The sequence below is a fragment of the Danio aesculapii genome, chromosome 9 (genome assembly GCF_903798145.1).
Source record: "Danio aesculapii chromosome 9, fDanAes4.1, whole genome shotgun sequence".
NCBI classification, from domain to species: Eukaryota; Metazoa; Chordata; class Actinopteri; order Cypriniformes; family Danionidae; genus Danio; species Danio aesculapii.
The window spans coordinates 51,693,314-51,704,065 of NC_079443.1; the positions used below are offsets into that span (position 1 = coordinate 51,693,314).

The 10,752-nt window shown below is 37.7% G+C and overlaps 2 protein-coding genes across 2 annotated transcripts in view; one reads left to right on the plus strand and one right to left on the minus strand.

The window, feature by feature from the left end:
* Nucleotides 1-9,418, plus strand: part of nme9 (NME/NM23 family member 9) — a 36,423-nt gene extending 27,005 nt beyond the window's left edge. Inside the window, 5 exon segments of the mRNA XM_056466115.1 lie at nt 1,819-1,926; nt 2,331-2,476; nt 3,482-3,626; nt 7,297-7,392; nt 9,338-9,418. Coding sequence (XP_056322090.1) covers nt 1,819-1,926; nt 2,331-2,476; nt 3,482-3,626; nt 7,297-7,360 — 463 coding nt within the window. The 3' untranslated portion in view covers nt 7,361-7,392; nt 9,338-9,418.
* Nucleotides 7,930-10,752, minus strand: part of smarcal1 (SWI/SNF related, matrix associated, actin dependent regulator of chromatin, subfamily a-like 1) — a 22,984-nt gene continuing 20,161 nt past the window's right edge. Inside the window, exon 9 of the mRNA XM_056466086.1 lies at nt 7,930-7,980. Coding sequence (XP_056322061.1) covers nt 7,930-7,980 — 51 coding nt within the window. The remainder of the gene's footprint in view (nt 7,981-10,752) is intronic.

Genomic DNA, 10,752 nt, shown 5'->3' on the forward strand with positions numbered 1-10,752 from the left:
TACATTTATAGAGATGGTATACAAGTATATAACTTTACTCACATGGGAAACGGAGGCCACGTGAATGGTTTGTGAGCACAATTAAGTGCACACAGCATCCCATATCATCTGATAATTGTAAGAAATAAGTCCAAAAGGCAGCTGACTGTGTAAAGCCACATAAAACAACACAAAAATACGATGAATATGCCGAGATCAGCGGCTAATCTGCCGGATTCAGCTGAGGTGAAGTGACGGCGACCAGCGAGACCTAGCTGTCACTCAAGTGGCCACGCCCTTAATTATGCAAACTTAATATAACCTAATAAAAGGAAATGGATGAGTTATAAAAAAATTCACCCCCCTCACAGTTGTCATGGAGGGTAATAATAGCTATATGAACCAAAATCGTTCTTTGTACCAGGCTGTAAACACCTTTTTTTCTGCTGTAAAGTTGGCCATTCTAACAGTGGGCTCAATTGCCACTTGCTCTATTATGGAGCCAGGACTAGCGGAATTTTGATGAATTGCAGTTTCAGTTACTTCCGTATTGGCTTCCCGAGGGAGAGCGGGAGGTTGCCGCTTGCATTCTACACTTCAAAATGCATGACACATTCTCTATTGGAGACTGGTCGGGACTGCAGGTAGGCCAGTCAAGTACCTGCATCCTCTTTCTCCGCAGCCAGGACTTTGTAATGTGTACAGAATGTGGTTTTACATTGTCCTGTTAAAATATGCATGAGCGTCTCTGGAAAAGAAGGCAGCATATTGTGCTCCGAAATCTCTATGTACTTTTCAGCATTAATGGTGCATCACAGAACTGTAAGTTACCTTTGCCAAGGCCACTGACACAACCCCATACCATGACAGACCCTGGCTTTTGGACTTGTTGCTGGTAAGAGTCTGGATGATTCTATCTTCTTTGGTCCGGAACACACAGCCTCCATTTCTCCCAAAAAATACTGATTCATCTGCCCACAGTACACATTTCCACTGTGTGATGGTCCATCCCAGATGCCTCTGAGCCCAGAGAAGTCAACAATGGTTCTGGACACTGTTAACATAGGGCTTGCTTTTGGCACAGTACAGTTTTTACTGGCATTTGTGGATGTAACTACATATTGTGGTACTTGACAAAGGCTTGCCGCAGTAATCCTGAGCCCATGTGGTGATATCGTTTATAGATGAATGAGGATTCTTGATGCAGTGCCGACTGAGGGATTGGAGATCACGGTTGTTCAGCTTAGGCTTTCGCCCTTGTCCTTTACATGCTGAAATACCTCCATATTCCTTTAATCTTTTAATGATGTTCTGCACTGTTGAAGGTGAAATATACAAATGTCTTCCTCTCTTTTTCTTGAGGAACATTGTTTTTACACATTTCACTCATTTTGCTCCATAAGGACTAAAGGACTAGACCTTTCTTGGATGCTGCTTTTGCACCAAATCATAATTACAATCACCTGTTGACATCACCTGTTTCACATCACATGATTATTTAACCAATTTACCTGATTACTAGCCCTAAACTGCTCCTGTCTTAACTGTTTTTAGAATGTGTTGCAGGTCTGAATGACAGGAAAGGATGAATATTAACAAATGAAATGAAGTTGACCAGACAAAACATGAAAGATTTTGTCTGCGATAAAATACAGGACGAAGTCAATTTGGAAATCACTACTTTCTTTTTTATTTGTGTTTCCATACTGTCCCAGCTTTTTCTGATTTGGGGTTGTAATAAATATCTAGTAAATACAGAGAAACAGCATTTTCAAGTGTCTTTTAATTTTCCCTAAATTTATATTTAGACTGTTTATATTAACTGTATGTGGTTGACAGTGGGCCGGTGTTAGCATTAGCTTTAGTAAAAGAAGGAGCCGTGGAGCACTGGAGGAACATCCTGGGACCCAAAGACCCCATCAAGGCTAAAAAAGAGCAACCTGACAGGTAAAACAACATCGATAACAGTTTTATTTAATGACTTTTACTCTTATCTGAGTGTTCCTGGTTAACCTCATAAGGCGTTCAGTTCTGTTTGACCCTGAAAAATAAAAAAAAAAAAAAAAAAAAAAAAATTATATATATATATATATATATATATATATATATAATATAATATATATATATATATATATATATATATATATATATATATATATATATATATATATATATATTATTTATATAGCACATTTTACACACAATGGTAATTTGGACCCAGAATGACAAAACAGTCTACAGATTTTGAATGAATTATGAGGATTAACTCAAAGTGTGATTGCTTATCGTATTGATCATACAGTGTGTGTGTGTGTGTGGTGTGTGTGTGTGTGTGTGTGGTTGTGATCAAGTTTGCGAGCCCAGTTCTCAGTTGAAAACTCCAGCATTAACCAGCTCCACGGCAGCAGCAGCCCAGAGGAAGCAGAGCAGGAGATTGGCTTCTTCTTCCCTCCTGAAGACACACTCGCTGTCATTAAACCAGACACCCAACACAAGGGTATCATCAGCACTAACACTGAACACAGTGTAGATAATCGATTCAATCAAAACTGCTTTTATTCTAGCCGAAATAAAACAAATCAGACTTTCTCCAGAAGAAAGAATATTATAGAAAATACTGTGAAAAATTCCTGAATCTGTTAAACATCATTTGGGAAATATTTGAAAAAAGAGGGAGAGATGGAGGGATAGAGAAACAGACGGATGGCAAAATAGTTGGATGATGGATGGATGGAGTAATAGACTGATGGAGAAATAGATGGATGGAAAAATGGATGGATAGATGAATGGATGGATGGATGGATGGATGGAAAAATAGACGGATGAATGGGTGGCTGGATGGATGGATAAAGAAATAGACGGACGGATGGATTGCTGGATGGATAGAGAGATAGACTGATGGATGGATGGCAAAATGGATGGATGGATGAATGGATGGAGAAATAAACTGATGGATGTCAAAATGAATAGATGAAAAAATAGACGGATGGATGGATGGAGAGATGAATGGATGGATGGTTTAATGTATAGATGGATGGATAGAGAAATAAACTGATGGATGGCAAATGGATAGATGGATGGATGGATGGATGGAAAAATGATGGATGGAGAAATAGACTGATGGATGGATGGATGGATGGAGATGATGGATGGATAGTATAATGTATAGATAGATGGATGGATGGCGAAATGGATAGATGGATGGATAAATGGAGAGATTGATGGACGGATAGACTGATGGACGGACGGATGGACCGATGGATGAATGACTGGCTGGATCGCGAAATAGATGGATGGATGGAGAAATAGACTGATAGATGGATGGATGTGTGAAATAGATGGATGGATTATAGATTATAGAATAGATGGATTCAATTGCGAACTCAAAAACTGGGATTGGTTAAAATTTTACCAACACATGAGTTTTTAAAAGGTAGTTTAAGAATAAACCCAAAGGACAAACACTGGAACTCACTGTTGAACATGTGTTTCGGCTCATCAGAGGAGATCCTGGAGGAAATTCAGGCCAAAGGATTCACCATTTCCCAACTGAAGGACACGATTCTGTCCAGAGAGATGGCGGAGGAGTTTTATAAAGAGCATCGCGACAAGCCCTTCTTCAGCCAGCTGGTGGATTACATGTGCCGGTGAGTACTCTACTGAAGACAAGTGTTAAAGGGTTAGTTCACCAAAATCAACATTAGCCCATTGATTCACTCAAGGCATCTTAGGTGTACCGTTGAAGTCAGAATTATTAGCCCCCCCGTTTGTTGTTTTTTTTCTCAATTTCTGTTCAACGGAAAGATTTTTTTTTTTACAAATTTCCAAACATATTAGCTTTAATAACTCATTTCTAATAACTGATTTATTTTATCTTTGCCATGATGACAGTAAATAATATTAGACTAGATATTCTTCAAGACACTTCTATACAGCTTAAAGTGACATTTAAAGGCTGAACTAGGTTAATTAGGCAAGTTAGGGTAATTGGGCAAGTCATTGTATAACAGTGGTTTGTTCTGGAGACAATCTAAAACAAATATTGCTTAAGGGGGCTAATATTATTGACCTTACAATGGTTTAAAAACATTAAAAAACAATGCAACAATGCATTAAACAGGACTCAACTGAACTCTACTAAGCTTGGTGTGTTGATTTCTGCATAGTGGTCCGTGTACAATGCTGGTTCTGACGAAGGAGAATGCAGTGCAGGAGTGGAGAGCCGCCATGGGCCCCACAGACCCCAGCCAAGCCCGACTGACGGCCCCTGAGTCTCTGAGAGCTCGATTTGCTAAAGACGTGCTGGAAAACGCCGTCCATGGCTCCTCAAACACACAACATGCAGAGCAGAAGATCAGGTTCATCTTTGGAGACATCGGCGAGATCATCCCAGACACTGTGTCACCACCGCTGGGTGAGGAGAGTAATACAAATATACTGTGTGATATACAGTTGAAGTCAGAATGATTCGCCCTCCTGTGACTTTTTTTCTAGTTCAAATATTTCCCAAATGTTGTTGAACAGACTCAGGAATTCTTCACAGTATTTGCTATAATATTTTTCTTCTGGGGAAAGTCTTATTTCTTTATTTTGGCTAGAATAAAACCAGTTAAAAAAAAATTTAAACCATTTTAAGGTCAATATTATTAGCCCCCTTAAGCAATTTTGACTTGAATACATTTTTTAAAACCATTTTAAGGTCAATATTATTATTATTATTAATTGTTGTTATTATTATTATTATTATTATTATTATTAAGGCGTCTTAAGCAATGTTTTTTCTATTGTCTCCAGGGGTCCATTCTTTGTACGTGGATTACTCAATTAGCTGGATTTGGTTATTGACGATTTGACACAATCCAGGATCGTTTCATTCTTAAAACTCATCAGAGAGTTGTTGTCATAGCAACAGTTCTGCTAGCTCAAACCTGCTAGGGAGCAGGCTTATTTCATATAAACAGGATTACATGGGGTCTTTTCAAGCATGGCTAATACTGAAAGTATGTACAGAATGCTGATATTTTCTTACAGTAGTACAAAATAGTAAAATAGTTAAAAAAAAAGATACAAATAAAAAATATATAGTTTAAGTTTAAAGTTTTAAAATATATATCAAATAAATCTGTTATGCAATCTGCACTGAAATACAAGTACAAAAACAGTCATGGGGTGGTTCTCCCTAAGGGGATCAAAGAGAACATTTATTAATACAGACTTTTTAGATACAAACGCGTACTATTTCAAGGTACCGACCTTGCTTTAGCCCATTTTCTGTATGATAATAGATATACACGATATTCGACTGTTTGTTTGTTTGTTTTTATAATGGAATAATAATTTATGCAGTCATGCACATGTTTTGACGGCTAATATGACGGTGATTGGATGCTTTGCAAAAGTTGCAGACGCCTTTACCAATATCAAAATGCTTTTTGATGCAAAATTAATTTATACAGTCATTTTATTCCTTATGCTGATTAACAAACTGGAATAGGCCTAGTTTACTATAATGAAGAACATCCGCTCTAAATGTAAAACTACATAAATAACTAAATACTCATGACACATGAACGTGTAAAGCATGCAGGCCACAATAAAGGTGGAAAGTTATTGCGTATCATATTTAACAAAGCGTTTACTATGAATTTCATGTAATTTTACTTACGTAGATAATTGAATATTAATCAGAGATGATGTCATTACGCTGCTGTGCCGTCAGCCAATCGTTGCATTGCTGATCATGGTTTCGAGGATCGATAGATATGTCCTTCACAACACACACAGAGATCTTAGATCAGTTCATCCAGACATTTTAATCTGATTCACAAACTTGTTTGAAGAACAAAAAATAATCCAGAGATCAGATATCAAGGTGAAAAGATCCAGGATCTGCCAAATCATCTTACATCATTTAAGTGAGGTACGACGAACAGACCACTAGAACAAACCACTGTTATACAGTGACTTACTTAATTACCCTAACTTTTCTAATTAACCTAATTATGTCATTTTAAGCTGATTACTAGTCTCTTGAAAAATATCTAGTCAAATATTATTTACTGTCATCATGGAAAAGATAAAAGAAATCAGTTATTAGAGATGAGTTATGTTTAGAAATGTGTTGAAAAAAAATCTCTCTGTTAAACAGAAATTAGGAAATCTTAGAGAAAGAATAAAATTATCATTTGGACTTCTCTGTGTGTTCATTTAGGTGTCAAAGTAGATTTTGAAAATCCATATTATAAACATGGCAAGCATATTATAGGGACTGTTTACATAAAAATTAAAATTTACTCACCTTAAAGTGGTTCTAAATGTTATGTAACAAAATATTTTGAAGAACAATGGAAAATGGCAACCATTGACTCCCATAGTAGGAAATACTATGATAAAAAAAACAAAAACTGGTCAATGGTTACAGGTTTCCAACATTTTTAAAAATATCTTCTAGTTTTCGACAGAAGAAAGAAACTCAGGTTTGTGACTAGTGAAGAGCGAGTAAATGATGACAGATTTGGGTGAACTATCCCTTTAAATGCAAGTAACTTGTTTGCTTTAATGTTGTAGATCACTTGTGAAAGAAAATATTAGTGATACAATCATTTAGAGTAGCATATTTATGAAAAAAATGAAATAGCATACTTATTAAAAGAATTAGGGTGGCATGGTGGCTCAGTGGTTAGAACTGTCGCCTTACAGCAAGAAGGTTGCTGGTTCGAGTCCCGACTTCTGTATGAGTTTGCATGTTCCCCATGGTGTGGGTTTCCTCCGAGTGCTCCGGTTTCCCCCACAGTCCAAACACATGCGCTATAGGTGAATTGAATAAACTAAATTGGCCGTAGTTTATGAGTGTGTGAGAATGTGAGAGTGTGTGGGTGTTTCCCAGTAATGGGTTGCAGCTGGAAGGGCATCCGCTGCGTAAAACATGCTGGAATAATGGGCAGTTCATTCCACTGTGGCAACCTCTAAAATAGAGACTAAGCCAAAGGAAAATAAATGAATTAAAAGAATACTAAATCTAATGATTACAAAATACTAAATTTCATATTAAATGACAGAAAACCTATTGCTTTGAAGGATAGCGGCAAAAGTGTAAGGAGTGTTTTCCAAACTGACACAAACGAATATTTTTAGACATATACACTATTATTTAACAGTTATTTATTAGACAGTAAATTCTAAGTTCGTGGGCTGCACTGCGACGCTTTTATTTGTCATCATCAGTGTATTGTTGTTATAAATAAGCCAGGTTTATTTGATTGAAAATGATTAATATTTAACACTAATGTCTAATTATGAATGTCCTGCTGTCTACAGAAACGGAGGAGAGTTTCGCGGAGCTCAAGAATCTACAATCTTCAAGATCTCCATCATTCAGTGACTTGAGGAATGAGACAGAGCCGGACGCAGCAGGTTCATAACTGAGGATTTATTTTTATTCACATCACTTTGAGATGTCATTGCATATTTTAATATGAAACAAATAAAGAAGTGAGTAAATATTAAGAGAATGTTGATTTGGGATCAAATGCTCTTCATTTCAGGGTTTAGAAGTTTCTAACTTATTACAATCCAACATGTAACAATTAAATCTGGCAGCAAAAATACTGAACGTTTATGTGGACAGTAATTTACAGAATTTCTGTAGTATTTTGCCAAAATAAACAGTGAAGAATTAGCATAGCAACTTATACAGTAAAATAAAACATTTAAAACTTTCCTTTTTTAAAGGTGCAGTAGGTGATCGTCCACAGAAACATGTGTTGTTGTGCTGGTTGAAAGTCTCTTCACATTCCAATAGTAATGATTAAAGTAAATGATCTAAATGTATTTATATTTATATTCTGGGTGAGACATAAAACTGAAAAATGTTCATCCAATTAAAGTTTGTCAGGCAGATAATTCCCATGATTCTGATAAGTAGCTCAAACTGTGTCACCAAATGTAGATTTAAACAATTGCGCACCTCTGTTTACACAGATCCGCCATTTGCACATTCAGCTGCACACAAGAGAAAGAGAGCGGTAAAAATGGAGTTAACTTGTTAACAAAGGTTCAGCTGCGGAACCACACCTTACTTTGTCTCCTTAACCAATCACCTAGTTCCTAAAACGTATTTAAGGCAGACCATCCCTCTAGCACTGTTCTTCTCGTTCTTTCAAACCCACACTCTCTCCCCCTCTATTTCCTCGCTTCCCATTCACAATCCAAAACCCTTTCTTCACTCCCTAGGTTGAATCGGGGGGTCAAATCCCTCTACCAAAATATTACAGAAACGGTATCCCCTCTCTGAGCATCATTGTAGGACGCCCGATCAACCTACTTACCTGTTCACTGTATATTCTCTTACTTCCCTTTCCCTTCATTCCACTGCTCTCTAACTATCCCATCATTCCTACAATAAAGTGTAGCTTAAAATGTGGCGTGCTCCATGCCGGTGAATCAAATGCTGAATCAAAACTTTTTAAATCCTGAATCATTATTGGAGTTAGTTTTGCTTGCTGGAGGAAGGACGACACCATGACTGAAGTATTTCTGTTAGACAGGTGTGTTCTGTGTTAAAACTCTTTTAGTCACACAAAGCTGATGTAGATTGTATTGTTATGAATGGGTTATATGCACAGAAGTGTTGTTCAGCCACTGAAATCTCCTGGTGAAAGAATGATGTGACTATTTTCAGTTTCATAAGGATCTTTTACAGCATCGATATTGTCGATTTATATTTAGTTTAACAACAAGACATCAGTAAACAGCGCTGTTCCACCTAGCCTGCTTTACTGAGCTGAAGGTGCTTTTATATTCACATTGGGTCATTTCTGAACAGTGACAGTCTGTGATGCGCTCTCTATGTTGTTCACCGCTACTCTGAATATTCGCTCTGAAATAGCATGTAAGTATGGCTTACTAATAAGTGTAATTCCTGCACGCCACAGGCCAACCACTAAGCATACAGCAGTCGCTTTAGGACAAAGTGCGGGAGAGAGCGAGAGCAGTGATCCTTGCATGCATGAAATATTGCACGTTATGACAAGTTTTGCTGCTACACAACTGAAACGTGCTAAATATAATAGTTTTGTTGGGAATTGTGGATTATAAAGTACTATAAAGTTTTGTAACTGGTGAATGACATGATCTAGAGGGTCGTCTACTGTCATCTTTATTGTGTGCGTTCATTATTTCAGGAGGCGTGGCTTTGGACGGCAGGTTAGGGACTGTGTTTTAAAGATAGTATGCTAACGGATAGCATTATGGCAGATCACCTACTGCACCTTTAAATACAGTAGTGAACAAATACTTCAGGAACTTGCTGAAAAGTAAAACACAAAAACATAACTCACTACTAATCTCCATCATGCAGACGGTGCTGAGGAAATGAACCGCGAGCTGACAGAGAGTCACGCAGCATCTACAGAACAAACTGAAGCCCTTGAGACACCAGAATCCAGCCAGCCGGACACAGGTATTTCATTCAGATTTTAATGAAATTAGCATAAAAACTGTAGATGTTAGTTTCAGTCTGTTAGTTTTAAGGATATCTATAAGCTAGTGTGCTCCAAAACAGTGACTAAATTCACATTTAGAAAATATTAATCAGATATCAACACCCAAAGATTGGAGTTTCACTTCCGTCTAAATGGATCAATGATTTTAAGTCACCTCATACTTCAGATTCTCATCAAATATTCTGACCAATCAAATGCTCTAGAATGACATGCCCTGCCTCCTTCTAATTGCCAGTGAGAGTGGCTGAGCTCAAGCGCAGAGCTGTGATAAAAACAAAACGCTATTGGCGCTTTTTAATAAAGGGGGAGGAGCTACACTCTGGGGGATGTCCCACCCTCTCAGTTGAGATTACATCAAACATTCATTCATTTTCTTTTTCGGCTTAGTCCCTTTATTAATCTGGGGTCACCACAGCAGAATGAACCGCCAACTTATCCAGCACATGCTTTACGCAGCGGATGCCCTTCCAGCCGCAACCCATCTTTGGAAAACATCCATACACACTCATTCACACACACATACACTACGGACTATTTAGCTTACCCAATTCACCTGTACCACATGTTTTTGGACTTGTGGGGGAAACCGGAGCACCCTGAGGGAACCCACGCGAACACGGGGAGAACATGCAAACTCCACACAGAAACGCCAACGCTGACACAGCAGAGGCTCGAATCAGCAACCTTCTTGCTGTGAGGCGACAGCACTACTACTGCGCCACCGCGCCGCCTACGTCAAACATTGAATGAAAAAAATGCTAACTTTCAAAGCACTTCAGGAGACCTTTAACACTCACATGAGGAAAAACAAGCTCTGGAAACATTTACACTTATTAAAGTCAACATGAATAAGCTGTGGTTTAAATTGCGGCTTGCTATTGGTGGAACTCTGTGTGAGTTGACAAGTTGATCCCGTCCTCATGCCACTAAACACCAATCAGAGAGAAGGGAGGGAGGGGTGTTGATTTAAACTAAATTAAAGATTATCAGGACACATCAGTTAAAAGAAAAATATGTCTGTGGTTAAATAACTTTCATTGAACAATTCTGTTGAATGGTTGATTCTGATTGGCTGATAATATTGGCTGACAAATTTATGAATACAATGTCTAAAATGAGTCTGCAGCTGTGGAGACCTGAGTAAAAGCTCAATAATTCATTCAAGACCATTGAATTATCAGTAAATAATGTAAACTATAGGCAGCTACAAATCAAATTATTCCTTACAAAAAAAAAAAAAAGAAAATAGTCTTTTAATTGGTGCCTTTAA